Raw genomic sequence first — 26,710 nt, forward strand, 5'->3', positions numbered from 1 at the left:
ATGGACCAGTACAGCCTTGGGGAGGAGGGTGCCCTTCCATCCAAGAGGCACCTCCCTTCCTTATCCGAGAGCCAGGGGCTCCACTGCAGTGACACCCTCAGCCGGGACCTGGGTCCCAGCACACGAGACCTGCTCTACGCTGGCCTGAGTGGCTTGGACCTGGACCCCAGCCACCCAAAGCCCGGTGTGCCCAGCGAGGCCCTGGAGGACAATCTAGATGCAGTGTCCCTGTACTCGGGGAAGGACAGTGACTCCGTGAAGGTGCTGGAGGAGTATGCAGACCCGGAATCTCAGGCTTCCCTACAAGGTAACGCTGTCCCTCTGAGGCCCAGGGCCTGGCGGGCTGCAGGGGGTTGGCTCTGCCTGATTGGTTATGGAAATGTCTCTTCCACAGATGAATAGGGAGCAGTTACCCTTCTTCCACTTGGGAATTGTTCCCAACTTCCTAGTCGAGAAAACTTACCATTGGTGTTAGGGAACGACGCTGAGAACGGTGGCTGTTTGGGGATATCCTAGTCTCGTGAGTGGTGTGGGCAGACCTTCGAGTGCAGGGGAGACTTTCCTCTCCGTCACCACTGCTCAGAGACCCTTTCACACTTCCAGACCCAGCCGGGAGCCTGTCCATCTGCTGCTTTTAAACTGCCCAAGCCTAAGGTCTTTATCCGTAAAGTTGGGGGACAGCAACACCCTCCCTTCTTCCCCCAGAGTGCCAGTAAGAGAAAGCAACAGAAGACATGAACGCAAATGCACTTTGTAGACTGTAAAGCTCTGGACAGATGAGAGTTATTTTGTTATTTTTACCCACATGCTAGATTTCATTTCAGACAGCCCATTGGTTCGTTTCGAAGTCTTTCTCTTCAGCAGTGGAGGAAAAAGGGTGAACTACTGTGATGAGTGGTTAAAAGATCCCAATAGTTTATGCTGGAAGCCAGTTCCAGCAGGTCATAATTGCAAGAGTTTCATCCAAAGGTTGATGGAACTTGGGGACTCAACAAGGGCTGAGTCACATATGTCATCACCTGTTGGGAATGGCTGAGGGCATTTCCCCAAAACTGAAAAGGGATGATTGTTTGCTGCCAGACAGCTCAGGGCAACTTAATCTACATGTTACTGCCTCCTACTGGCCAAACACCTGAACAGCCATAGGCTAATTCCCCCAATCTGACAGTGCCTCTGTATAGGAAACCCTGACCCTTTGAAGTGTATATCTCTGCCTCGCCTCAGGACAATTTGTGTTAATAAAAAGCATGGGGTCCCGAGACTGAGGAGATCTTAGTTCCTTTTAGCTAAGCTCCTCTGACCCCCATATGCCTTTCAAATTATGCTTCGTCTCTGGACTCATACTTAAGTTACACACAGCCCCTTCTCCAGATTGCTGAACCCTTCTTAATGCCGGAACAAGAACCCCGGCAGTTTAAATGAGGAAAAACAGGCCTTCATCAAATCTCCTTTTGGTTTGCCTTCAGGCTTCCCCACAAGATAAATTCTGTTTTGGTTTTCCATCCTCTTTATGGTGGTGGGTAGGTTGCTCAGATGGGTTGACTGAGCCAGAGCTCCTTGAAGTTTATAGCCACACTGTGCGCGTGGAAGGGCACATGTGAAGCAGCCCTGCAAACATGTTAACCTTCACTGGAACAGGCAGCTCCCAAAGGGCCCTGAACTTGCTGACATGAAAGCCTTCTGAGCCCCGACTCGCATACGATGTGGAAGCCAGGGCGTTAGTCTTGTCACCATGTAGGAACAGTGGCTAAACGTGAAGTCCTAGACTCCTGGGACATCTGAGTGTTGTAGGCAGCAGGCCAGGCCCGGGGATACAGTGAGGAGGGTTTTCAGCCCAGGACACAGAAATCACCTGGAAAATGCTGGTAAGGTCAAGTACTAGTATGTGCGCATTGTGCTGGGCAGAAACACTGTAGCTTCCCCTGATTTTCACAGTGTTACAAATCATTAGTCTAACTCAGCTTTTCCTAATTTGTTTTATATATATATATATATATATATATATATATATATATATATATATATATATATAATTGATTTCAGAGAGGTAGGGAGAGGGAAAGAGAGAAACATCAATGATGAGAGAGAATCATTGATTGGCTGCCTCCTGCATGCCCCCAACTGGGGATTGAGCCTGCAACCCAAGCACGTGCCCTTGACCAGAATCAAACCCGGGACCCTTCACTCTGCAGGCTGATGCTCTATCCACTGAGAAAAATGAGCTAGGCCCTAATTTGTTTAAACTTGAAGTTTTTCATCTCATTTTTTAAAAAGGGATCTACTGAACATTAAATTTCTATTCTTTACACTTCTCTAACATAAATTTAGGTCCATATAAATGCATATACTTATGTTAATTTTTAAAATTAGAAAAGTAGTGCATATTTATTAAAGAAAACTTAGGAAATAAAGCAATGTAATAACAAGAAAAATCCCCACTCTGGCTCCCACATGTAAATTTTTAAAAATGTGAGTAAAGTCACTCAGAAAAACATGGTTTTGCAGAGGTATATTAAGTGTATCATTCTCTTTTTAAAACTTAGAGTATCTACTTACTTTTTAAAAAAAATATATATATATATGTTATTGATTTTTTACAGAGAGGAAGGGAAAGTGAGAGTTAGAAACATCAATCAGCTGCCTCCTGCACACCCCCCACTGGGGACGTGCCCGCAACCAAGGTACATGCCCTTGACCGGAATCGAACCTGGGACCCTTCAGTCCACAGGCCAACGCTCTATCCACTGAGCCAAACCGGTCAGGGCAAGTATCTGCTTTCTTAGATGCAGGGAGACCACGCAGTAGTCACTGTAGCAGTCATTTATCCCGTTGTGCTGTTTGACCATATTCTTGTTCATTAGGCTGCAATAGTGTTTGTGAACAACTCTGCACATCAAGTTTTCTTTTTAGTTAGTTCTTTGGACATCTTCTAAAAAAATGTGTATTGATTGATTTTAGATAGAGGAAGAGAGAGAGACAGAAACATCGATTTGTCATTCTCCTTGTTTATGCATTCATTGATTGCTTCTTGTATGTGCCCTGACAGGGGATCAAACCTGCAATCATGGGGTATCGGGACGACGCTCTGTCAGCTGAGCTACCCGGCCAGGCCTGAGCATTTGCTTCTAAGTCAGTTTGCCCGTCAGAGAACGTACAGTGTTAGAGCTCCTTTAACAATTACTCTCTGGGAAGATCAAGTGCCTTCCCAGGCCAGTGACTCTGTTTGCCTATTTTTCAATGTCCTTGCTAATTTTTCAAAACAACGTTTTGTTTTCTAGTTTAATAGTTTCTTTAATGAGCATTTTAAAAGTAACTTAGCAAGGCCAGGGCTTTCCCCTGAGGGAGGCCTGTTTTTCCTCATTTAAACTGTTGGAATCTTTTAATCACTCATCACAGTAATTCTCATTTGAAGAAGATGTAAGCCAGGCAAGTGAAGTGACAGATGGTCCACCCAGAGGCTCAGTTGGGACAAAAGTCTGGCTCCTTCCTGCTGTGTTTCTCACACTGCATCTCAGCCACACAGACTTGCCATCTGGGTCCTTCAGTGCCGTCCCCTCCCCTCCCCCTTCCCTGGCCTGTGACAGTCACAGATCCTGCCTCTAACTTCCTAGCTGAAGGGTGAGTTCTCAGCTTGCCCTCTCATGCAGGCTGTTCCATCCCGAAGACCGTCCAAGGGGCAGAAAGCTCTCCCATTGCTCATCCATCCAGCAGATGGTTATTGAGCACCTACGAGTGCCCGGATGGGAAGTCCAGCAGCTGGAGCAGGGAGCTGGCCGAGTGCCGCGTCCATGCCCTGGACAGCTCTAGTGATGTGAGACCAGCTCCCTTGACCCTTTAGTCACCAAACCCAGCTCTCTTCCTCGGAGCAAGACAGAGCCATCCACTCCCTCCTCCACACGCTGGCCCTTCAGATGTCTGAGGACATCGCCCCTTTCCCCCCAGAACATTTCCAGCCCCTTCAGTTCCTCCAATGACATGATTCATAAAAATACCCTTTTATCATTTTACCCCCAAAATGCAGGAAACAGGGACAATTCAGATACACAAGAAGAAGAAAATAAAAATGACCAGTCAGTTTATTCTGTTTATTTTCTGAATACATTTCTTTTTCTAAAACTGGGACAGTTCTGTTTTGCAACAGGCTGCTTTTTTCTGGCTTAGTGCAGCATGAACAGCCTTTCGTGTCATCGAGCATTTTTCTACGGTTTTATCTGAAGTGCGTATGTCAGACACCATTTAAACCACCATGCCGTGACCCGCATGCCTCCTGTCAGATATGAGTCGTTTCCAGCATTTTCCAGGGAAAATGTGTGTGGCCGTTGAGACCCTTACAGCAAATTCTACTAGTCTACATTTATTTCCTTCATTAAAAACCCCAAGTAGAGCCCTAACCCGTTTGGTTCAGTGGATAGAGCATTGGCCTGCGGACTCAAGGGTCCCATGTTCAATTCCGGTCAGGGGCATGTACCTTGGTTGCGGGCACATCCCCAGTGGGAAGTGTGCAGGAGGCAGCTGATCGATGTTTCTCTCTCATCGCTGTTTCTAACTCTCTATCCCTCTCCCTTCCTCTCTGTAAAAAATCAATAAAATATGTTTAAAAAAAAAACAACAAGTAGAATTGGCTGGGAGAAAGGATTGAGACTCTCTTAAGCTTTTGGAGTGTGTATTTCTGGATTGCCTTTCTCAGGGTGAAATGCACGGGGTGGTCAGGAAGCCCCGCCCATCTTACCCAAGGAGAGCCTCAGACTGCTGCTGTCCCCTGGAGCGGGCACCAAGACTGGGTCCCTCCTGCAGGTGCGCTGACCAGCTGCCTTCTCTCCCTCCCCTGGTCCTAACCCCTGTTTCCTCTGAAGGAAAGCTGCTGACGTGGGGGTTCCCGGCCCACTCTCCCCAAGCCGGCCGTGCCTCTCAGCTGCAGAGCCTCCAGCCGGCTCCTTGACCGCCCCATGTCTCTAACCTGTGCTTTCTCCCCTGTTTAGAGCTGGGGCTGGGCCCACTCAAGGCGCCTAAAGACACTGACGAAGGAGGCAGGGCGAGCTCGGGGAGTGCGAGGAAGGGAAAGCGGCAGCACAGCTCCCCCCAGAACCCGCTTCTGGACTGCAGCCTCTGCGGGAAGGTGTTCAGCAGCGCCAGCTCTCTGAGCAAGCACTACCTGACGCACAGCCAGGAGAGGAAGCACGTCTGCAAAATCTGCAGCAAGGCCTTCAAGCGGCAGGACCACCTGTACGTAGGAGTCTGGTCCTGACAGCTCTGCAGGGGGCAAGGGGGGGAGGGGGCAAGGGCAGGGGCAGGAGCCTTCCTGTATCTCCTCCACCCGCTCCCAGATCAGCTTTTCCCACCCCTCCTGGATGGTCTCACCTCCGTGTTCCCCAAATGGATGTCACCTGTGCTGAGCCCCAGACTCCCCCTTCTCACACTGCCAGTGCTCTGGGGCAGGGCTGGCACTGTCCTGGACAGGTCACTGTTCGGAGCCCCCAAATTCACACCAGGGAGGAAGTTGCTGCTGCCATGTGTAGCCGGGACCCTGGTGGTTTAAAGACACATAGCGGCTCGCTCCTGAAGCAGTTCTGAGCCCCCGAGTGCCATTCGGAGTCCCTGGTGGGTGTCAGGGCGACGGGTCTGCATGCCATGAGGGATATGTGCTGGGAGAACACTGGGCATGAGAGTGTCTGAAACGCCTGCTTCTAGAACATGACGATGAAGTATTAAGTCTTGTTTTTCTTTTTGAACTCCTTTCTTTTTTTTAGAACTCTTGATTTTTCTTTTTAATTCTTTATTTTAAAAAGAAAGTCCATGATAAGAGTTAGGGGCAGAACTTCCTTTGTTCTTGATGTCTGGGAAGTGATGAGCTTTTCTTGCTGGTAAGGAAGGAAAGACAGGCTTTTCTCAAACCAAGAGACTTGCACGTGGGAAGTATATCCCTTACATTTGTACAGCACTCCTAACCCTTACCGGAGGCTTTGATTAATTTACCTTTTGTTGTTGTTAATCCTCACCTGAGGGTATTTTCCCATTGATTTTTAGACAGTGGAAGGGAGGGAGGGAGAATGAGAGAGAGAGGGAGAGAAACATTGATGTGAGAGAGACAGATTGGTTGTCTCCCGCACATGCCCCAACCAGGGCTGGGGATTGGTCCTGTAACCCAGGTACGTGCCCTTCACTGGGAATCGAACCCGAGACCTTTCAGTGTGCGGGCCAACACTCTAACCCAGCGGTTCTCAACCTGTGGGTTGCGACTCCTTTGGGGGTCGAACGACCCTTTCACAGGGGTTGCCTAAGACCATCAGAAAGCACATATATAATTACATATTGCTTTTGTGATTAATCACTATGCTTTAATTATGTTCAATGTGTAACAATGAAAATACATCCTGCATATCAGATATTTACTTTACGATTCACAACAGTAGCAAAATTACAGCTATGAAGTAGCAACGAAAATAATTTTATGGTTGGGGGTCACCACAACATGAGGAACTGTATTAAAGGGTCGCGGCATTAGGAAGGTTGAGAACCACTGAGGAACCCAAGGGTACGCAAACATTCCTGCTAGAGGAGGGGTGTCCCCGGCTAGCACCTTCCCCGTGCGCCCTGCAGAGCTCTGGTTCTCAGGGCTGCTCAGAGAGGCTCCTTGGAAAAACGGTTCTGTGGCAAGTGAGGTTGAGACGTGGAAAGTCAAACAGATGCTTCCCTAGCCGCTGCGTGGCCTTTACATTTTGCTCCTGTGCGCTGTGATCCTCCCAGGAGCATATAATGTTTTTTCAAAACTTATTTGCCAGCTGAGCCCAAGTCCCCGGGGAGCAACTCTGGAGGACTGGTGTTCCTCAGGAACCCACTTTGGGGAACTCTGGCCCGGCTTCCACTGATTTTTTTCAGATAAGGGGTTTACTTAAAGGTGAGGGAGAGGATCACCCCTCCCAGACGGCTTCTCCCGTAGTGGGGGCTGAGGGCGGTTTCCGAATCGTGGGGCACCCTGGGGTCCTCTCAGTGGGAGGCCCTAGTGGAGCCTGCTGACTTCCTTCTCGTGTGTGACTCCAGGACCGGGCACATGCTCACCCACCAGAAGACCAAGCCCTTCGTGTGCATCGAGCAGGGCTGCAGCAAGAGCTACTGCGACTACCGCTCGCTGCGCCGGCACTACGAGGTGCAGCACGGCCTGTGCATCCTGAAGGAAGCGCCCGCGGAGGAGGAGGCCTGCGGGGACTCCCCCCACGCCCAGGAGGTGGCCGGCCCGCCCGCCCCCAGTGGCCTGCGGTCCCTGATGCCCCCAGAGGCCAGGTCCCCTGGCTCCCTCTTGCCCAGCCGGGACCTGCTGCGCTGCATCGTGAGCAGCATCGTCCACCAGAAGATCCCGTCTCCCTGCCCGGCCCCAGCAGGGCCCTCAGACAGCAGCGAAGGGAGGAGCACGGCCTGTCCCTGCCCACTCTCATCCGGGTCCTCCTGCGCCCCAGCGAGCACCCCAGCAGCCCCAGGAGCCCTGGGCCCTGAGGAGCCGCGTCCCCCGCAGAAGGAGCCTGTCGCCGACATGTTCACAGCCGTCCACTCAAGGGCAGCAGAGAATGGTGGCCCCGACCCGTCCGAGCCAGAGCCTTGGCTGCTCCAGCTCCCATCCGCCCTGGAGGGCTGGCCTGAGGGCGGCCCCCTGCCTGCCTGCCTGCCTCTGTTCCGAGGCCAGACGGGCCCCTCCAGTTCCCAGCCATCCAGCCACAACTTCCAGTGGCTCCGGAACCGGAACCTGCCCGGCTGCCCCAAGAGCAAAGGGAACAATGTGTTTGTGGTCCACAAGGCCCCGGCGGTGCAGTCCCCGGAGGGCCCGGAACCCGGCCCCGGGCCCAACAGCGCCTCCCCCAGCAGGGAGCCCTCCCCCAGCTCGGGCCTCAGTCTGGAGGACGTGCTGCCCTTCGCGCCCTCGCTCCTGAAGGCGCCTGGGGAGGCCTCCAGTGACCCCCGACATGCCAGCAGGGAAGATGACAACTGGGCCTCCAGAAAGAGCCAGTGTGACTGCGACACGTTCCCGTGGCAGAACCCCAGGGAGCCCGGCCTGCAGGACGCCCAGAAGCCGGGTGGGCTCCCGTCGGACGCCACCCCGCTCTTCCGGCAGCTCTTCCTGAAGTCGCAGGAGTCTCTGGTGAGCCACGAGCAGATGCAGGTGTTCCAGATGATCACCAAGTCCCAGCGGCTCTTCTCCCACGCCCAGGTGGCAGCCGCGTCCTCCCAGCTGCCGGGCCCCGAGGGCAAGCAGGCCGCCCTGAAGTCGGGGCCGTGGTCACAGCAGACCCTGCCGCTGACGCCCAGTGCCGACTCTCTCCATGCTGGCCCTGGGAACCCGGAGCCTGAGGGATCCCCAGTCCAAAGGAGAAAAACCGCGCCTGCTCTCCCCAGAGCAGCCTCTCCTGGCAGCACGAAATGGGACTCGAAGGGCGGGCCAAAGGTGGCCACCGCCCCACCGTCCCTCACGGCATCATCTCTGGACCCTCCTGACAACCCAGACATCTCCTCTCTGGCCAAGCAGTTGAGATCTGCAAAAGGGACTCTGGACCTGGGGGACATGTTCTCCCCCGGCGGCCCACAGAGCCAGGCAGGGGGCGACCAGCCGCCTGGAGCCCCGGGCCCTGGGAAGCAGACCCAGGCTGAGAACGGCGCGGCATCAGGAGCCACGAAAGGTGAAAAGGGCTCGGCCTGCACCCGGGGCGGAGGCTACAGGCTCTTCTCCGGCAACCCCAGGGCCCAGCGCTTCTCAGGCTTCCGGAAGGAGAAGGTGAAAATGGACATGTGCTGTGCCGCTTCTCCCAGCCAGGTGGCCATGGCCTCCTTCTCCTCAGCTGGGCCTCCGGCGGACGCCCCCCGGGACTCCAAGTCCAAGCTGACCATATTCAACAGAATCCAGGTATCACGGGGGTTTAGTATAACTGCAGGGCTGAGCACCCATCACCATTTCAGCCCCAGAGAAACCCCCACTTCGTTGTCACCCCCAATCTCTCCATCCCTCCCAGCCCCCGGCAGCCAGGAATCTACCTTCTCTCTCTCTGGATTTGCCTGCTCTGGACATTTCATGTCATTGGATCATACACCGCCTGGCCCTCTGTGACCGCTGCTTCCACTCAGCGTAGTGTTCCCAAGTTCGTCCACGCTGCAGCACGTGTCAGTGCTCCATTTTCCTTCGTACGGGCACCTCACATTTGTTCGCCCGTTCATCAGTTGGCCCTTCTTGGTCACTGTGGATAGTGCTGCTGTGGACATGGGTGTCCATGTTTTGCGCAGGCATCTGTTTTCATTTCACTTGGGAAATACCGAGGGGTGGAATTGCCGGGTCAGACGGTAGCTCTGTGTCTGACCATGTGAGGACCTGCCCGACAGTTTTCCAAAGCAGCTGCATCCGTTTCCATTCCCACCCACAAGCCATCGAGGGCTCCAGTTTCTCCAGGTCCCCGCTAGCTCGTTGTCCTGTTATCGTAGCCTTCCTCGTGGCCGTGCAGAGCTCTCCTTAAGGCTTCATTTGCATTGCTCTGATGCCTAACAATGGTGAGCATCTCTCTACCCTATGTGCTTATGGGCCATTCGCAGATCTCTTTTGGTTCAGTGTTTATTCAGATTCTTTGTCCATTTTTATTTTTTTATTGATTTTTAAAGGAAGCAGGGGAGAGAGAGAGAGAAACATTGATGTGAGTGAGAAACATTGATTGGTTGTCTCCCGTATGCTCCCTGACCAAGGATTGAACTCGAAACCTAGGTGTGTTCCCTGATCAGGAATCGAACCTGCGACCTTTTGGTGTACACTGCTCCAGCCAACTGAGCCACTCAGCCAGGTCTTTGGCCATTTTTAAATTGGGCCACTTGACTTTTTATTATTGAGCTATAAAAGTTACGTATTATGAATGCAAGTCCTTATCAGACATATATGACTTTCAACAATTTCCTCCCATTCTATGGGTTTTCTTTTCACTTTCTTTTTTTTTTTTAAATATGTTTTTATTGATTCTTAGAGACAGAGGAAGGGAGAGGGACAGAGATAGAAACATCGATGAGAAGGGAAACATCAACATTGACTGGCTGCCTCCTGCGCGCCCCCTGCTGGTGATCGAGCCTGCAACCCAGGCATGTGCCCTGACCAGGAATTGAACCAGTGACCTCTGGGTGCATGGGTTGACACTCAGCCACTGAGCCACAACAGCTGGGCTCACTTTCTTTTTTTTTTATACACTTTTTAAAAAAAATACGTTTTTATTGATTTTTTTAGCAAGGAAGGGAGAGGGAGAGATATATATAGAGAGAAGCATTAATCAGCTGCCTCCTGACCAGGATCAAACCTGCAACCTGGGTATGTCCCCTGACCGGGAATCAAACCAGTGACCCTTCCATTTATTTGCGTTCATTGATTGTTTCTTGTATGTGCCCTGACAAGGGATCGAACCCAAAACCTTGGTGTATCAGGACACTGCTCTAACCAACTGAGCCAGCCCAGAGGGCTGTCTGTTCCGGCTTCTGTTTTGGTGTCATCCAAGAGACCATTGCCCAATTCAAGGTCGCAAAGAACTACACCTGTATTTTCTTCTAGGCGTCTTAGAGTTTTGGCTCTTGCAAGCCTCGTTTCTGATATGTTGGCTCGGGTGTATTTTTATCTTCAGGGTGGAAATATCTACCGGCTCCCCCATCTGATGAAGGAGGAGAACATGGCAGGTGGATGGTAAGTTTAGAAGTCCCTCCCCCACATCTGGGGGAGCTCGACCCCTTCTCTTCCATGTGCTGGCCCTGGGTAAGCGAGCTCTGGATGTGTCAGTCCTGACTTCAGTGCGCCAGGTCCTGAAGAATTGGGGTGTCGTCTCCATTTCTTAGGGTTCATCTAGAGTTGGCAGTGGACGAGACTTAAAAAACAAAAGAAAACTGGAGCCAGTGATCAGGGACAGAGTCCCATTCTCGCATCCTTCCCTCCTGCATGTCTCCCGCAGTAGCCAGCAAAACGGGGGCCCAGCAGACTGGGCAGAGCCAAGGAGCACGTACGTCTGCAAGAACTGCAGCCAGATGTTCTACACCGAGAAAGGGCTGAGCAGCCACATGTGCTTCCACAGCGACCAGTGGCCGTCGCCGCGCGGGAAGCAGGAGCAGCAGGTGAAGGGCACACGCCATAGAGTCTGTGCTTTCAGGGGTGCTGACAGGCTTGGGGGAGAAAAGGACTGGGGGCCATTTATCTCAGGATGGAGATGTCCTCCATCGTCTGGGGAAGCCTGAGGAGGGGCCAGGAGTCGGAACTGCAGGCTGGAGCAGCTCTTCCGCCCCCCACTCGCTGTTTCTCCTAAAGAGCCGTCTCCTCTGCTCTAGGTGTTTGGCATCGAGTTCTGCAAGCCCACGAGACAGGTGCTGAGGCCAGAGGGGGACGGGCAGAGCCCCCCCGGAGCCAAGAAGTCCTTGGACAACACGGCCCCTTTGGAGCTCCCCATGTCGGTGCCTGCGGCTCCCACACACCGAGTCCTGGGGAGCACGGCCAAGGTGGGTGCTGGTCAGTCCACGTCCTTCCTGCGGCTCTCCCTCCCGACCTGCTGGCCCAAACGCCACAGGCAATCCTGACTCCAGAAGAGCTTGGTTTGCGTGTTCATTCACTCACTCATTCGGCATCCGCTGAGCCTCCTCTGTGCCGGGCCCTGTGCTGGTGACACGGTGGTGACCATGAAGGCCTCTGCCCTGCCTGCTGGGGCTCCCAGTTCAGTGCAGTAGATAGACCCACCCCCAGACAGTGGTGACCCAGAGTGGGCAGGGCAGGCTGGGGGAGGGAGCTGTGGGAGCCCTGAGAGGGCACCAGAGGGCCAGCCTGAGGAGGTCAGGGAGGACTTCCTGGAGGTGGGGGTGTGGGAGCTGAGACCTGGAGGATAAGGAGGAGTAAGACTGGCAGAGGGGAAGGGAGATTGTGTGGAGGTGAGAGGACATGGTAAGTTCAGGCAGTAGGGCTTTCAGCCTGTTACTAGAGCAGCCGTGGGCAAACTACGGCCCGCGGGCCAGATCCGGTCCGTTTGAAATGAATAAAACTAAAAAAAAAAAAGACCGTACCCTTTTACGTAATGATGTTTACTTTGAATTTATATTAGTTCACACAAACACTCCATCCATGCTTTTGTTCCGGCCCTCCGGTCCAGTTTAAGAACCCATTGTGACCCTCGAGTCAAAAAGTTTGCCCACCCCTGTACTAGAGGGTCCTGCCCGGAACAGCACAAGCTGGACGTGGGGACAGGGAGCCTGGGTCCCACTGTGCATCTCACAGGCGCTGTGATCACTTGGAGGGGATACATTTTCGTTTGTCACAGTCACTCTGTCTCTGGCCCCCGCTGTCTCAGTGCCAGGCGTGGTAACCATTGAAACTGGCCTCACACGTTTCCAAACCCTCTGAGTCAGGGCCTCTCCTTGGAGTGTGGGTGCGTGAGAGGCTCCAGCCTTGCACGTCACAGGCAGAGCCTCGGGTCTGGCTCCGGCGGGTGGCCCTGCCCAGCCTCCTTTGTTAAGGCTCTCAGCATGGGCAGCAAGGGGTGTGCCTGTCACGTTTCCCTGAGGACTGAGCTGTGTGGCAGGAGCCTGTGACCTTTGTGGGTCTGAACTGTCTTCTTCCCCAGGGCCAAGAGAAAGACATGGAAGAGAGAGACAGCAAGGAGAGCAGCCTGCACAGGAAGCGGAAGAAGCGCCCCCAGCCCAAGGCACTGTTCATCCCTCCGCCCCGCTCCACCTTCGGGGAGCCAGGCCCAGGAAGATGCCACCAGAGCTGCCTGCGGTCTCCGGTGTTCCTGGTGGACCGCCTCCTGAAGGGGTTATTCCAGTGCCCTCCCTACACGCCACCCCCAATGCTCAGCCCCATCCGGGAGGGGTCTGGGCTGTATTTCAACACGCTCTGTTCCACGTCGGCTCAGGCCAGTCCCGACAAGCTCATCAGCACCACGCTGGGTGAGTGAGGCCGGGCTGGAGCTCCTGGTCATCACACGGCCGACCTCCTGTGAACCAGACCCCCTCTCCCTTTAGTGTTCGGTCCAGAGAGTCTCCCGCCTGTGGCTGTGGGTGCCATTATAAGTGTCACAGGACCATCTGTGGCCAGCAGCCTTGTAGGTGCTTAGAGTTTTACAACCATAGAGCCATTTAGCCATTTACCCTTCTGCCTACCCTCCACTTAACTTTTTAAACAGCTTTATTGAGATACTAGAGGCCCGATGCGCGAAATTCATGCAAGAGTAGGCCTTCCTTCCCCCGCTGCCGGCACCGGCTTCCCTCTGGCACCCGGGACCCGGGCTTCCCTCGTAGCCCTGGCTTCATCTGGAAGAATGTCCGGCCTAATTAGCATATTACACTTTTATTATTATAGATCATTTAAATGCCCTATGAACCAACATTTAAAATGTACCGTGTTTTTTAGTATATTTACAGGGCTGTGCATTCATCACACAGTCAATGTGACAGCATTTTCATCACCCCCAGGAGAAGCACTGTCACCCCCATAGCCCCAGCGCCCCAATCTCCCCAGCCCCAGAAAACGACTGATCTACTTTCTCCATGGATTTGCCCATTCTGGACATTTTGTATAGGTGGAATCATACGTGACATTTTGTGTGTAGTTTATTCATTTAGCATGTTTTCAAGGTGCATCCATGTAGCGTGGATCAGTGTTTCGTTCTCTCTATGGCTGAATAATATCCCATTGTCTGGATGGATCACGTTTTATTTATCCATTCATCAGCTGTGAGCATTTAGGTTCCCCAGTTTGGGCTATTATAAGCAGTGCTAGTATGAACATTCATGTACAAGTTTTTGTGTGGATGTGTGTTCATTTCTCTTGTGTAGAAACCTAGGAATGGAGTTGCTGGGTCATGTGGTAACTACGTTTAATCGTTTAAGGAATTGCCAGGCTGTTTCCAAAATGACCGGGCCCTTTTAAGTTCCCACCAGCATTGTATGAAAGGCCCAGTTCCTCCACAACCTGCCAGGACTTATGTCCATCGCTTTTTTTATAACCACATTAGGTGCAAAGTGTCATCTCTTTATGGTATTGATGGCTAATAATGTTGAGCATCATTTCATGTACTTATTGTCCATATGTATGTCTTCTCAGGAGAAATGTCTATTCATCCTTCACCCATTTAAATGTTGAGTTATTATCTTTTAATTGTTGACTTTTGAGAGTTCAAGTCCCTTATCAGATGTATGATTTTCCTACAGATATTCGATCTCATTTTGTGGGTTGTTTTTTCGTTTATTTATGACAATGTTTGCAGTACAAAGGTTCATTTTGATTGAGTCCAGTTCTTTCTTTCATCACCTGTGCTTTCAGGGTTGTATCTAAGATTTTGCCTGACCAAAGGTCACAAAGTTTTATGCCCATGTTTTTTTCTAAGGGTTCTATAATTTTAATATAAAATTTCGTTCTTTGATCCAATTTACATTTAGTTCTTTGATCCATTTGAAGTTAACTTTTATATTCTATGTAAGGTTAGGATCCAAATTCATTCTTTTGCATGTGGGTTTACATTGTTCCAGTACCATTAGTTGAAAAGATCTTCCTTTTCCCATTGAATTGTGTTGCACCCTTGTTGAATGTCAATGAACCATGAATTATTTGAGATTTGTTTTCCTTTTTAAACACATTTACATCTATAGATTTCCTTCTAAGCATTGCTTTAGCTACATTTTGTAAGTTTTAGTTTGTTGTATTCGTATTTCCACTCATCTCAAAGTATTTTCTAATTTCTCTTTTGATTTCTTCTTTGATACATTTATTATTATTAAGGAGTGTTGTTTAATTTCTACAAATTGCCTTCTTTTTAAAAATATCTTTTTATTGATTTCAGAGAGGAAGGGGAAAGGGGAGAGAGAGAGAGAGAGAGAGAGAGAGAGATCAATGATGAGAGAGAATCATTGATCAGTTGCCTCCTGCACACCCCCACTGGGGATTGAGCCTGCAACCTGGGCATGTGCCCTGTCTGGGAATCTAACCATCACCACCTGGTTCATATGCTGATGCTCAACCACTGAGCCACACTGGCTGGGCCAAATTGCCTTCTTTTATTGATTTTTTATTCTATTGTGATCAGAGAACATGTGAATTCAGCCCTTCTGAATGTACTGAGGCATGTATTATGGGCTAGAATATGTTCTATGTGCATTTGGGAAGAATGTATGTTCTGATGTTTGGTGGAATTCTCTGTAGATATCTGTCATATCTAGTTAGTTTATAGTGTTGTTCCTTGTCGATCTGCTTAGTTGTCCTATCGATTATTGAAAGTATTGAAATCTCCCACCATTATTTTTAAGTTGTATATTTCATCCTTCAGTTCTTTCAAGTTTTGCTTTCTGTATTTTTAGATTCTGTTTTTAGGTGCATACATGTTTATAATAGTTATCATGTCTTCCTGATGGCTTGGCCGACCTTGTATCATTATGATATGATTGTGATATCAGTTATCCATACTATAATTGTATTACCTCCAGTAATATTTGTCTGACAGTATAGCCATTCCGTCTCTTTTATGGTTGTTGTTTGCTTGGCATGTATTTTTCTGTTCCTTTATTTTTAACCTGTTTGTGTCTTTGAACAGAAAGCATGCCTCCTGTAGAGAGCATTAGTCGGAGCATACATTTTCTAAGCCAATCTGACAAACTGCCTTTTGATTGGTTTGTTTAATCCGCTCTCATTTAATGTTATATTAATGTGGTTGCATTTACATCTGCCATTTTTTTTTTTCTTTTCTGTGAGTCTCATGTATTTGTCTCCTTTTGTTTTTCCTTTCCTGCTTTCTTTTGTGTTAAGTATTTTCTAGTGTGACTTTTTCTTAGTCATTTCTGAGTGGCTGCTCTAGGACCTACAACACCCATGTGAAATATGAGAACCTTTGCAGATGTGCCACAACTTATTAAGAACGGAACATAGAGCCCTAACCGGTTTGGCTCAGTGGATAGAGCGTCGGCCTGCAAACTCAAAGGTCCCAGGTTCGATTCCGGTCAAGAGCATGTACCTGGGTTGCGCACACATCCCCAGTGGGGAGTGTGCAGGAGGCAGCTGATCCGTGTTTCTCTCTCATCAATGTTTCTAAGTCTCTATCCCTCTCCCTTCCTCTCTGTAAAAAATCAATAAAATTAAAAAAAAAAAAAGAACGGAACATAGAAACGCTGCTCTTTCTATCTCTGTTTCTGTAACACTTTTATTATTATTATTGTTATATTACATATCCATATGTTAGAAACCAGCAAGGCATTGTCATAATTATTACTTTATATAACTTTATATCACTTTTAAAACAGAGAGAATAAAGGAAAGAAAGCAAATGCCATTTATAGAGTTTGTTGTATTAACCTTATTTTCCACTTCTGATCTCTTCATTTATTCCTGTGGATTCAACGCTACTATCTGGGTGTTACTTCTTTACTCCAGGGCAGCTCCGCTCCTTGGTGCTGTTCTTGTCACATATTTTACATTTCCGTGTGTTACAGGCTTACACTGCATGCTGTTTTATGCAAGGGCTTTTTAAGTCAATTTAAAAGAGAAAAATACTGGCTTTTGTAATTACCTATGTAATTACCTTTACCAGTGCTCTTTTTTTTAAGTTCAAATTTCTATCTGATATCACTTCCTTTCAGTCTGAAGAACTTTCTTTAGTATTTCTTTTCATTATGGAGATATAATTCACATACCATACAGTTCATCTCTTTAAAGTATAAATAATGCAATGGTTTTCAGTATATTCACAGAGCTGTGCAACCATTACTGTTATCAATTTTCAGACAATGTTACAACCCCCAAAAGAGGCCCCACAGTCATTAGCGGCCACTCTTTCCCCTGCCCTACCCTAGCCCTAGGTAAGCACTAATCTCCTTTCTGCCTCTATAGACTTGGCTAATCTGAATATTTCATGTAAGTGGAATCATACAATATTTAGTCCTTTGTGATTGCCTTCTTTCACTTTGTATAATGTTTTCAGGTTTCACCCATGTTGCAGTATATATCAGTTCTTCCTTCCTTTTTAATGACTGAATGATATTCCACTTCTTTTCATTGAATCTATTGGGGTGACATTGGTTAATAAAATTATATAGGTTTCAGATATACACTTCTAAAATACATCATCTGTATATTGTATTGTGGGTTCACCACCCCAAGTCTCCTTCCATCACCATTTGTCCCTCCTTTACCCTCCTCTGCCTCCTCCACCCACTTCCCTCTGGCATTCACCATACTGTTGTCTGTATCCATGAATCTTTTCTTTTCTTTATTTAATCCCTTCACCATAATCCACCTTTAATATTTCTTGTACTAAAGGACTGCTAGCAATAGATTTTCTCAATTTTTATTTATGTTATAATGTCTTTATTTCACCTTCATTTTGAAAGGTAATTTGCTGAGTATGAGATTCTGGGTTGACAGTTTTTTAATTTCACCAATTTGAATATGTTATCCCACTGCCTTCTGACCATTGTAGTTTCTCATGAGAAGTCAGCTGTTAATCTTACTGGTGCTCTTGTATATAACAGGTTAATGTTCTCTTCTGGCTTTTAAGATCTTTATCTTTGGCTTTCAACATTTTGCCCACAATGTGTCTGGATGTAGAACACTTTGTGTTTATCCTACTTGGAATTTATAGTGTTTCTTAAATGTGTATCTTGTTTTTCATCAAATTTGGGAAGTTTTCAGCCATTAATACTTTAAATATTTTTGACCCTTTCTCTTTTCCTGGTCCTCCCATTACACATATGTTGTTGCAGTTAATGACATCTCACATTCCTCTGAGGCTCTCTTCATTTTTCTTTTTTCTGTTTTCTAGATTCCATAATCTCCATTGATTTATCAGCAAGTTAGTTTATTGATCATGTCTCTTATCTGCTCAAATCCATTGGGCCTCATTTTGGTTCTTTTTAAAAAAAATGTAATTTCTGCCTCTTAATGGTAATCTTTATTTGATGAGACCTTATTTTTATACCTCCCTTTAATTATTTAAACATGGGAACTATGGGGAGAGTAAGCCCCCTCTCCTTGGCACCTACCTGGGTTAGAGTACTCCGGGTAGAGTCTGTTACAGAGCTGGAGGCCCGGTGGGTGAGGGCATGGGCCATGGCTCAGATGTCACAGATTCTCATTGTTCTTGCTAAGATTTGGTCAGTTTTCTTGAGTATGCCTTTAAGACAACTTCCAGAGACTTTAACTTAGTGTTTTTAATATAATTTTTATCAGTTAATTTGTTGTTGTGCTGAGTTCCTGGCTGTACTTTTCAGAAGTCCTATCCACCTTCCACGTAATCTTTTTTCAAAAGTTAACTTTTTTGTGATAAGAATAGTCAACATGAAATTTACCCCTTTAACAAACGTTTAAGTGTGCAATACAGTATTTTGACTATGTTGTACAGCACATCTCTAGAGCTTACTCATCTTGCTTACCTAAAAATTCAATGCCCATTGATTAATAACTACTCACGTCCCACTCCCTCAGGCCCTGGAAACCACCCTTGCACTCTTTGATTATGTGGATTTGACTATTTTAGGTACTTCATATAAGTGGACTCATATAGTATTTATCTTTCTGTGACTGGTTTAGTCACTTAGTCTAATGTCCTCAAGGTTCATCTGTGTTGTTGCATATTACAGAATTTCCTTTGTTAAGGCTAAATAGTACAGTGGGGCCTTGACTTACAAGTTTAATTCGTTCCAAGACCGAGCTCGTTAAGGAGCTCCTTAACTCAAATTACTCTATCAACTCAATGCAAAAAATCGGCGGAGAGACAGCTGGTATCTCAAAAAACTCGTTAGTCGGGAAACTCGTAAGTCAAGGCCCCACTGTATTCTGTTGCATGTTTGTACCACATTTTCTTTATCCACTCACCCAGCAATGGCCATCTGATGGTTGACACCTTTTGGCTATTATGGATAGTGTTGCAATGAACATGGGCGTGCAGGTATCTCTTGAGATCCTGATTTCTTACTGTTGTCTATATCTTTACTTCTGGATAAATACCCAGGAACGAGATTGCTGGATCCTATGGTAACTCTATCCTTAATTTTCTGAAGAACCTTTCTACTCTGCAGGCTTCAAGAGCCTGCTTTCAGCCACTCTGGGGAGGTAGACAGAGGGGCTCCGTGGATTGCTTCTCGTCTTTCTTCTTGAGACTTTTTGTTGTGTGTTTTCTAGATCAAGTGGATGTTTCTTTCGGCATCTGTGTGGTAAAGGATGACACCAAAATCAGCATAGAACCGTGAGTTGGGGCTGGCTCAGAACCTGAGGGTCCTAAGCAGAGCTGCTTTTACCCTCCTTGCATTCATTCCAGTGTCAGTTTTTCCCACGGGCTCCTGCATCTCAGGGGGGGGATCAGGCCTAGCTCCAGCGCCTCCCCAGGAGAGGAGGGGTGGGTTTCTCCGGGTGCTTGTGGGACGTTCCCTCAGTATTCCTTTGTCCAGACATACCATAGTTGGGGCCATCGGGAAAGAATGCCCAAGACCCTGGGGTTCTAGGTAGAATTGGTGATGGCACAGTGGTTAAATGGATGTGGCCATGGATGTTGATGTCAGGTATCAGCATGTACGTCCCTTGTCCTAGACCCCAAGAGAGACCCCTGAGGCCAGAAATCTGGCAATAAAAGAAACTGGAGGAAGGAAGGACATATCCCTTGAGAGGTTTCTGGAAGGCCCGCACGTGGGTCAGCACGGCAGCGATGGTGGAGGGTTTCCACAGAGCAGGGCACACCTTGCACCTTCAGTTCCCATCTTAGTCACGTGTATCTCGCATGTCTGTGTATGTGACCTCATTGCAGACACATCAACATAGGAAGCCGGTTTCAGGCTGAGATCCCGGAGCTCCAGGACAGATTGCTGGCCGGAATCGATGAGCATTTAGCTTCTCTGGTCTGGAAGCCGTGGGGAGATGTGATGACTAACCTGGAAACGCAGGACAGAGGTGGCTGGGGCTTTGGGGCCGATTTCCCAAGGCCCCCCCTTCTACAAGGCATTTCTCCTCCCAGCTCTCACCTTGACCAAGGAGCAGGGTCCCCCGGGATAGAGGGCGGGGGGTGGGGGACGGGTAGAACTAGGCCTCAGTCCAGTATTGCTTCTCCCAGGCCCCAGGCTCCTGCCCCCACCTCTGTTCTCACTCAGTAGCTGGCCAGGCTGTCCAAAACAGGCGCCCAGAGCAGCGTTTCCGCCCTTCCTCCTTCCCTCAACCTGCTTTGAGCTGAAATGTGAGGCCCCCCTGTCCGTGCTGTCAGGGAGCCTCCTCCCTGGCCCTTGCTGACTCCCTGTGTCTCCCCCTTGCACCCTGCTGGGGCCCCCTTTGGAAACAGTGACCGAGCTCTGCAATGTGGCCTGCTCCAGCGTCATGCCGGGAGGGGGCACCAACCTGGAGCTCGCCCTGCACTGCCTGCACGACGCCCAGGGCAACGTTCAGGTGAGGGGGGCTGGGGCTGCCGTGTGCCTTCTGCGTGGGGGTGGCAGCCATGAAAATGGAAGGGGAGGCTGCTCATCCGCCCCCAGGTGGCCCTGGGATTGGTGTGGCCCTTGAACACCATAGGGGGGACGAGCAGACACGGGCTCAGTAAATCAGTTATTTATTTAGGGAAACAGCAGGGCCCAGGCTTCCTCTGAGCCCTCAGGGGCAATGGGGAGGGGAGCCTAGTAGACCCAACGCAGGTCCTGCATGGATCTGGTTTATTTATTGAGCTGTATCTTTTTTACCGCAAGCCCATGCGTGAAATCCTCTGGTGTAACTGAAATGCCTCTGCTGTCTCCAAAGGCCCTCCTCACAATCCTGAGGTTTGGAAAAGAAATTAAAAGCCTAGCGGGCCCTGGCTGGTTTGGCTCGGTGGATAGAGCGTCGACCTGCGGACTGAAGGGTCCCAGGTTCGATTCCGGTCAGGGGCACATGCCCGGGTTGTGGGCTCAATCCCCTGTGGGAGGCATGCAGGAGGCAGCCCATCAATGATTCTCTCTCATCATTGATGTTTCTAACTTTCTCTCCCTCTTCCTTCCTCTCTAAAATCAATAAAAAATAAAATAAAATAAAATAAAATAAAATAAAATAAAATAAAATAAAATAAAAATTCCAACTCCGAGGAGTGGGAGAGGAAAATTAACAAGTTAGAGAGCCAGTGCCCCAGACCTGCTGCTTCTCAGCAGAGGCCACAGTCAGTCGGTGCTCAGCAGGGCAATCACACGGTTGTTGGCTCCCACTGACCAGCCGATGACGGGGGCACTGGGCAGGGCCCACTCCCTGGCCCGCGCTTGGTTTAAGGCTCTGGCACCGCCATCTTGAAATATTCATTTTTTATTAGAAGGGCCCACGTTTTCATTTCGCACTGGGCCCTGCACATACCCAGCCCGTCCTGACCAGGGTGGTGCTGGTGAGCAGGACAAAATCCCTCTCTTCATGGGGCTTAGAGTCAAAACAGGAAATACGCTTTAAAAATTATTAGTGTTATGAAGCAAATAACGCGGGGCCATGGGCAAGGGCAGTGCTCCCAAAATGCTGGTCCTTGAAGAAAATAAGGAGCTTGAGCCAGAAGCAATCCGCACACTGTTTCCTCCATAAGAAAATCTTGCTACGAAAAAAGTGTCAGCCGCCCCCAACAGCGGCTCAGGGTCCAGTCGACGTGCCCACAGACGGCTCCCAGGTGGTGGCAGTCCGAGGACCATCCACGCTTGGGGTGGGGAGGCTGGAGTCGTCTTGAATGAATGAGACCGTGAGTAAGTGGCCTGCCACTCCTCTTGTTCCAGGTTGCCCTGGAGACCCTCTTACTCAGAGGCCCCCAGAAGCCGCAGACTCACCCACTCACCGACTATCGCTACACAGGTGACTGGAGCGAGGCGCCAGCGTGGTTTCGCCTGGCTGAGACCCCCGAACCAATCAGCTTCGATGGCAAGCTCTGCTTGTGCTCTGGGTGGCTCTGCCTTCCTTTCCAGAAGGGCCTGCCCTCTCCAGGGCGACTTAGTGGGCCCTGTGTGCTTCTAGGGCAGCGTTTCTCAACCTGTGGGTCGCGACCCCTTTGGCAGTCGAACGACCCTCTCACAGAGGTTGCCTAAGACCATCCTGCATATCAGACATTTACATGACGATTCATCACAGTAGCAACATGACAGTGATGAAGTAGCCACGGAAATAATTTTATGGTTGGGTCACCACATGAGGAACTGTATTGAAAGGGCCAGAAGGTTGAGAACCGCTGTTCTAGGTGGACCCTACCTACCCCTGGCCAGTGGCTCCTTCCTAAACTCCGCCCAGCCAGGAAGGGGATGCTTCTGGCCACGGAGAGGTGGAGGCGGGCTCAGGTTGGGTTGAGCACACCAGCCCTGAAGTCAGGCGGTCTGGGGTCGCCACCTACCCTTGGCAAGTCTCTTACCCAATGGAAGGCTCAGTGGCTGCATCTGTAAAATGGGGATAGCAGCGGTCCCTCCCTGCTGAGGGTTTTGTGAGGATTGTATGAGGTAAAGCCGATAAGGGGCTTAGCAGAATTCGTGGCACATAATCGGTGCTCGGTGATGGGAATTTGAAAAGGAGGGCGGTCAGCATTTCAGTCATGGCTGTGGTCCCAGAGGAGACATGTCTTTCCCTCCTCAACTGTCTGTCCGGTAGGTTCAGACATCTGGACTCCCATGGAGAAGAGGCTCTTTAAGAAGGCGTTCTGCGCCCACAAGAAGGACTTTTACCTGATACACAAGACGGTAAGGCACATGGTGGGCTGGGAGACAAGGCCTCGCCTCACACAGCCGAGCCAGAGCTGAGGGAGGCCAGTCAGGGGTGACTCTGCTCATCTGTGAACAGTTTGTAATTTAAAAGCCATTGTTGCCAGCCAGCGTGGCTCAGCAGTTGAACATCGACCTATGAACCAGGAGGTCACGGCACATGCCCGGGTTGTGGGCTCCAACCCGGGGCATGCAGGAGGCAAGGCGATCAATGATTCTCTCTCATCATTGATGTTTCTCTCTCTCTCTCTCTCCCCCTCTCGCTTCCTCTCTGAAATCAGTAAAAATATATTTTATAAAAAAAGAACTAGCCTTTGGTTTTGCTGGTTGTTTTTTAGTTAGTTGATTTCTGCTCTATTATTTCCTTTTTTCTGCTTGCGTTGGGTTTAATTTATTCTTTTTTTTTGTTTCTAAAAGTGGACACTGAGGTCCCTGACTTGAGACTATCCTTCTTCCCTATTATAGTTGTTTCGTGCTGTAAGTTTCCTTCCAAGTACTGCTTTGATAAATTTTGCTATGGTGGGTTTTTATTTGTATTCAGGTCAAAGTACTTTTAAAAAATACATATATTTTATTGATTTGTTCAGAGAGGAAGGGAGAGGGATAGAGAGTTAGAAACATCGATGAGAGAGAAACATCGATTCTGCTGCCTCCTGCACACTCCCTACTGGGATGTGCCCACAACCAAGGTACATGCCCTTGACCGGAATCGAACCTGGGACTTTTTAGTCCGCAGGCCGATGCTCTATCCACTGAGCCAAACCGGTTAGGGCGGTCAAAGTACTTTTTAACTTCTCTTTTGATTTCTTTTTTGACCTGTGAGTTATATAGAAAAGTACATGGTTTAGTATTCAAATATTTCAGGGTTTTCCAGAGTTTTCTGTTACTGATTTCCTATGTGATGTAATTGAGGTCAGAGAAATACTTCGTATGGCTTGAATCCTTTAAATATATTAAACATTGGTTATGGCCCAGAACACAGTCTGCATCTGGGTAAATGTTCTGAGTACCTTTAAAGAAAGTGTATTTTGCTGTTGCTGTGTGGAGTTCTATAAATGTCGGTTCAAGATGGTTAATATTGTGGTTCGGGTCTTCCATTCATTTCCTGTCCACTCGTTCTAGCGACTACTCAAAATGGGATGTCAAAATATTTGGCCCAGGCCTGGTGGCTCAGTTAGTTGGAGCGTTGTCCCGAACACCAAAAAGGTTGCGGGTTCAATCCCCAGTTGGGGCGTGTACAGGAGGCAATTGAGCAATGTTCTCTCACATCGATGTTTCTCTCTCTCTCTCTCTCTCTCTCTCTCTCTCTCTCCCTCTCCCCCCTCCCTTTTTCTCTCTCTAAAATCAATAAAAAGCAATACCCTTGGGTGAGGATTAAAAACATTATTGTTAATGGGAACACTCTTAGTGGAGGGAGGAGCAAATGGTGGGGTCTGAAGGCCCCAGGATCAAACTGTGCCCTCCAAGCCTCCTTCTCCCCTCGTGGGCCCCTGGTTCTTGCAGAGGCTGTGATAGCCACTGTATGAGGGCATTCACTTTAGTCCCTGGTGGGAAGCGGGGCCCTTCGGCATGACGTCACAGTGAGCGTCCTGCAGTCACCCTTCGTGCACCTCTCCCCACAGAGAAGGGCTCTGGGCGGCCTTGCTGCTCAGATGGTCTTGGCTGTGGTCACTTCACTCTGAAGCCCTCCATCACCTGGACGACTCTGTCGTGTAGCGAACGGGCAGGCCAAGCCAGAGAGGGAGCGTTCCGCGTGGTGGCTGGGGGCTGCCCATCGCCAGTTTCTGTTTTCTTTCCCTAGATCCAGACCAAGACCGTCGCCCAGTGTGTTGAGTATTATTACATCTGGAAAAAAATGATCAAGTTTGACTGCGGCCGAGCCCCAGGGCTGGAAAAGAGGCTCAGGAGAGAGCCGGATGAAGCAGACAGGACAGAGGCAAAGGTAGAGGGCCTGGGCGTCTGGAGTTCAGTGCTGATCTGGGTGTCCGCTGCCCGTCCATGCTGCCCGTCCATGCTGGGGGTGGGGAGGGTTTGCCTGCAGAGGACATCTGTGCCCTGTGTCCCTGCGCCTCCCTCCTAAGGGCTGCAGGTCAGCCCCGCCTGTGGTTTCTGCCCCCTCTGCAGGTCACATGCAGCCCTCGAGAGAGACCTAGCCACCGTCCAACCCCCGAGTTAAAGATAAAGACCAAGAGCTACAGGAGGGAGTCCATCCTCAACTCCAGCCCCAACACCGGCCCCAAGCGGACCCCAGAGCGGCCGGGCAGCGCGGAGGGCCCGAGCGTGTTTCCCTGCAGAGAGTGTGAGAGGTACCGGCCCTTCCCCGAGGCACTCAAACCGCTGCCTCCCACCCTCCCCCTGGGGCAACCCCTCCCCCTGCTCTGACCCGGGTCCTCTGGTGTCTCGACAGGGTGTTCGATAAAATTAAGAGCCGAAATGCCCACATGAAGCGGCACCGGCTTCAGGACCACGTGGAGCCCATCGTCAGGGTGAAGTGGCCGGCGAAGCCCTTGCAGCTGAAGGAGGAGGAGGAGGACGAGGAGGAGATGGGGGCTGACATCGGGCCCCTGCAGTGGTGATTCCGGGCAGGTGGCCAGCGGGGCCAGGCAGCAGTGGGGATGGGGGCCCCGGCCCTGCCATACCTTCCTGCCCTGCGGCCTCTCCAAGGCGTTTGGGGCACCCCCTGCCTCCCCCACACCCTCCTGTGGGCCCGCCCAGCTTGCAGACACGGTGGGCATCTGACAAGTAGCAGGAGGCGCACAGTCATTGGACAGCTGCGAAGTCCCAGCCGGCTGGTGCCAGAGCTCCACTCCTTTAGGGTAGTAGCCTCCCCTTCCTTCAGTTCCACTCCGGGAGCAGGGAGCTGGGGGAGGGGACGCGCTAGATCTGGGTAGCTCTCAAGTGTTAGCCTCCCTTTGGGGTTTGGTGCCATTGCTGGGTACGGCCAAGATGCAGAGAATCAGTGGGAAAACACCTTCAGATGGCACCGTGTTGGGGCCCCTCCAGGGCTCCCTGCATTCCAGATTCAGCCCCTGGTCTTGCAATGACTTGTACATTGGTAGGTTTTTTTGTACGTGTCGACTTGTAAATCTTATTAAATTGGGTTCTTGAGCGGCTGTCTTCTGGCTTCCCTGGACCTTTGATCTGAGAGGCTTTCGCGTCGCCGCTTGCTGGAGCCCAGAGATGAGGGACTGAGCCCCGCCCTGGAGGAGCTGGGGCCTTGGACATCCATTCGGCAGTCACATGCCCTGGCATGTGCCCGACAGTGCCCAGGCATGTGGCAGACAAGGCCCTCTCCCCACGCAGCTTACATTTTGGGCGCGGGAAGGTAGCAGAAATAAACAAGCCAAAAGGAGATTTTAGAAATGGATCAGAGGTGTGCTTTTGGCCGCAAGTAACAGAACTGTCGGTACAGGTGTAAGCAGTCAGGTCGTGTGGTGGGTCCGGTGGCTCAAGCTCCACCAGGGGAGGGTAGCCACAGACGAGCGAGAATCAACTCTATGCACATGGGGAAGAGAGCACATCCCTCCCTCCCTCCCTTGGGTCCCTTTTTTAAAATTTATTTACATACATTTTTTATTGATTTCAGAGAGGAAGGGAGAGAGAGAGAGAGAGAGGGAGAAAGAGAGAGAGAGAGAGAGAGAGAGAGAGAGAGAGAGAGAGAGAGAGAGAGAGAGACATCAATGAGGTCGAGCCAGCAACTCCGGGCATGTACCCTGACCGGGAATCAAACTGTGACCTCTTGGTTCATAGGCCCACGCTCAGTCACTGAGCCACGCCAGCCGGGCACTGTCCCTTTTAAAGAGTGAGGAAAGCTGTGGCGATCCCCAGCAGAACATCCGCATGTCTCATGGGCCAGAGCTATAGCCCAGGCTTATTCCTAAACTGATCCCTGGGAATCACGGGGAAGGGAAATGGCCGCAGGACTGGGGGAAACCAGTGTCTTCCCTCGAGTTGGCTGCTGCAGTTCTGTTTGCCAGGAAAAGAAGAGGAAGCAGAAAGGACTGCTGGGTAGGCAGACCACCACACAGTGGCA

At 50.0% G+C, this 26,710-nt stretch overlaps 1 protein-coding gene across 1 annotated transcript; it reads left to right on the forward strand.

Moving 5' to 3' along the window:
- Positions 1 to 25,672, forward strand: ZNF541 (zinc finger protein 541). The gene is made up of 15 exons (XM_036302964.1): positions 1 to 307; positions 4,980 to 5,223; positions 7,039 to 8,887; positions 10,626 to 10,684; positions 10,947 to 11,106; positions 11,317 to 11,484; positions 12,597 to 12,921; positions 19,139 to 19,202; positions 19,758 to 19,900; positions 20,283 to 20,386; positions 21,712 to 21,787; positions 22,568 to 22,656; positions 24,479 to 24,619; positions 24,802 to 24,983; positions 25,085 to 25,672. The coding sequence occupies exons 1-15, from the start codon at positions 1 to 3 to the stop codon at positions 25,251 to 25,253; spliced, it is 4,080 nt and encodes a 1,359-aa protein (XP_036158857.1). The 3' UTR covers positions 25,254 to 25,672.
- The last annotated feature ends 1,038 nt before the right edge of the window (positions 25,673 to 26,710 follow it).

Source organism: Myotis myotis, unplaced genomic scaffold (assembly GCF_014108235.1).
Source record: "Myotis myotis isolate mMyoMyo1 unplaced genomic scaffold, mMyoMyo1.p scaffold_m19_p_34, whole genome shotgun sequence".
Lineage (NCBI taxonomy): Eukaryota > Metazoa > Chordata > Mammalia > Chiroptera > Vespertilionidae > Myotis > Myotis myotis.

Excerpts from the sequence above, each read along its gene's own strand:
- ZNF541 (XM_036302964.1), top strand. The coding sequence starts at position 1 with ATGGACCAGTACAGCCTTGGGGAGGAGGGTGCCCTTCCATCCAAGAGG. Across the intron at positions 10,685-10,946 it reads GAGAACATGGCAGGTGGATG|TAGCCAGCAAAACGGGGGCC; the intron begins GTAAGTTTAGAA and ends TGTCTCCCGCAG. Across the intron at positions 24,984-25,084 it reads CCCTGCAGAGAGTGTGAGAG|GGTGTTCGATAAAATTAAGA; the intron begins GTACCGGCCCTT and ends GTGTCTCGACAG.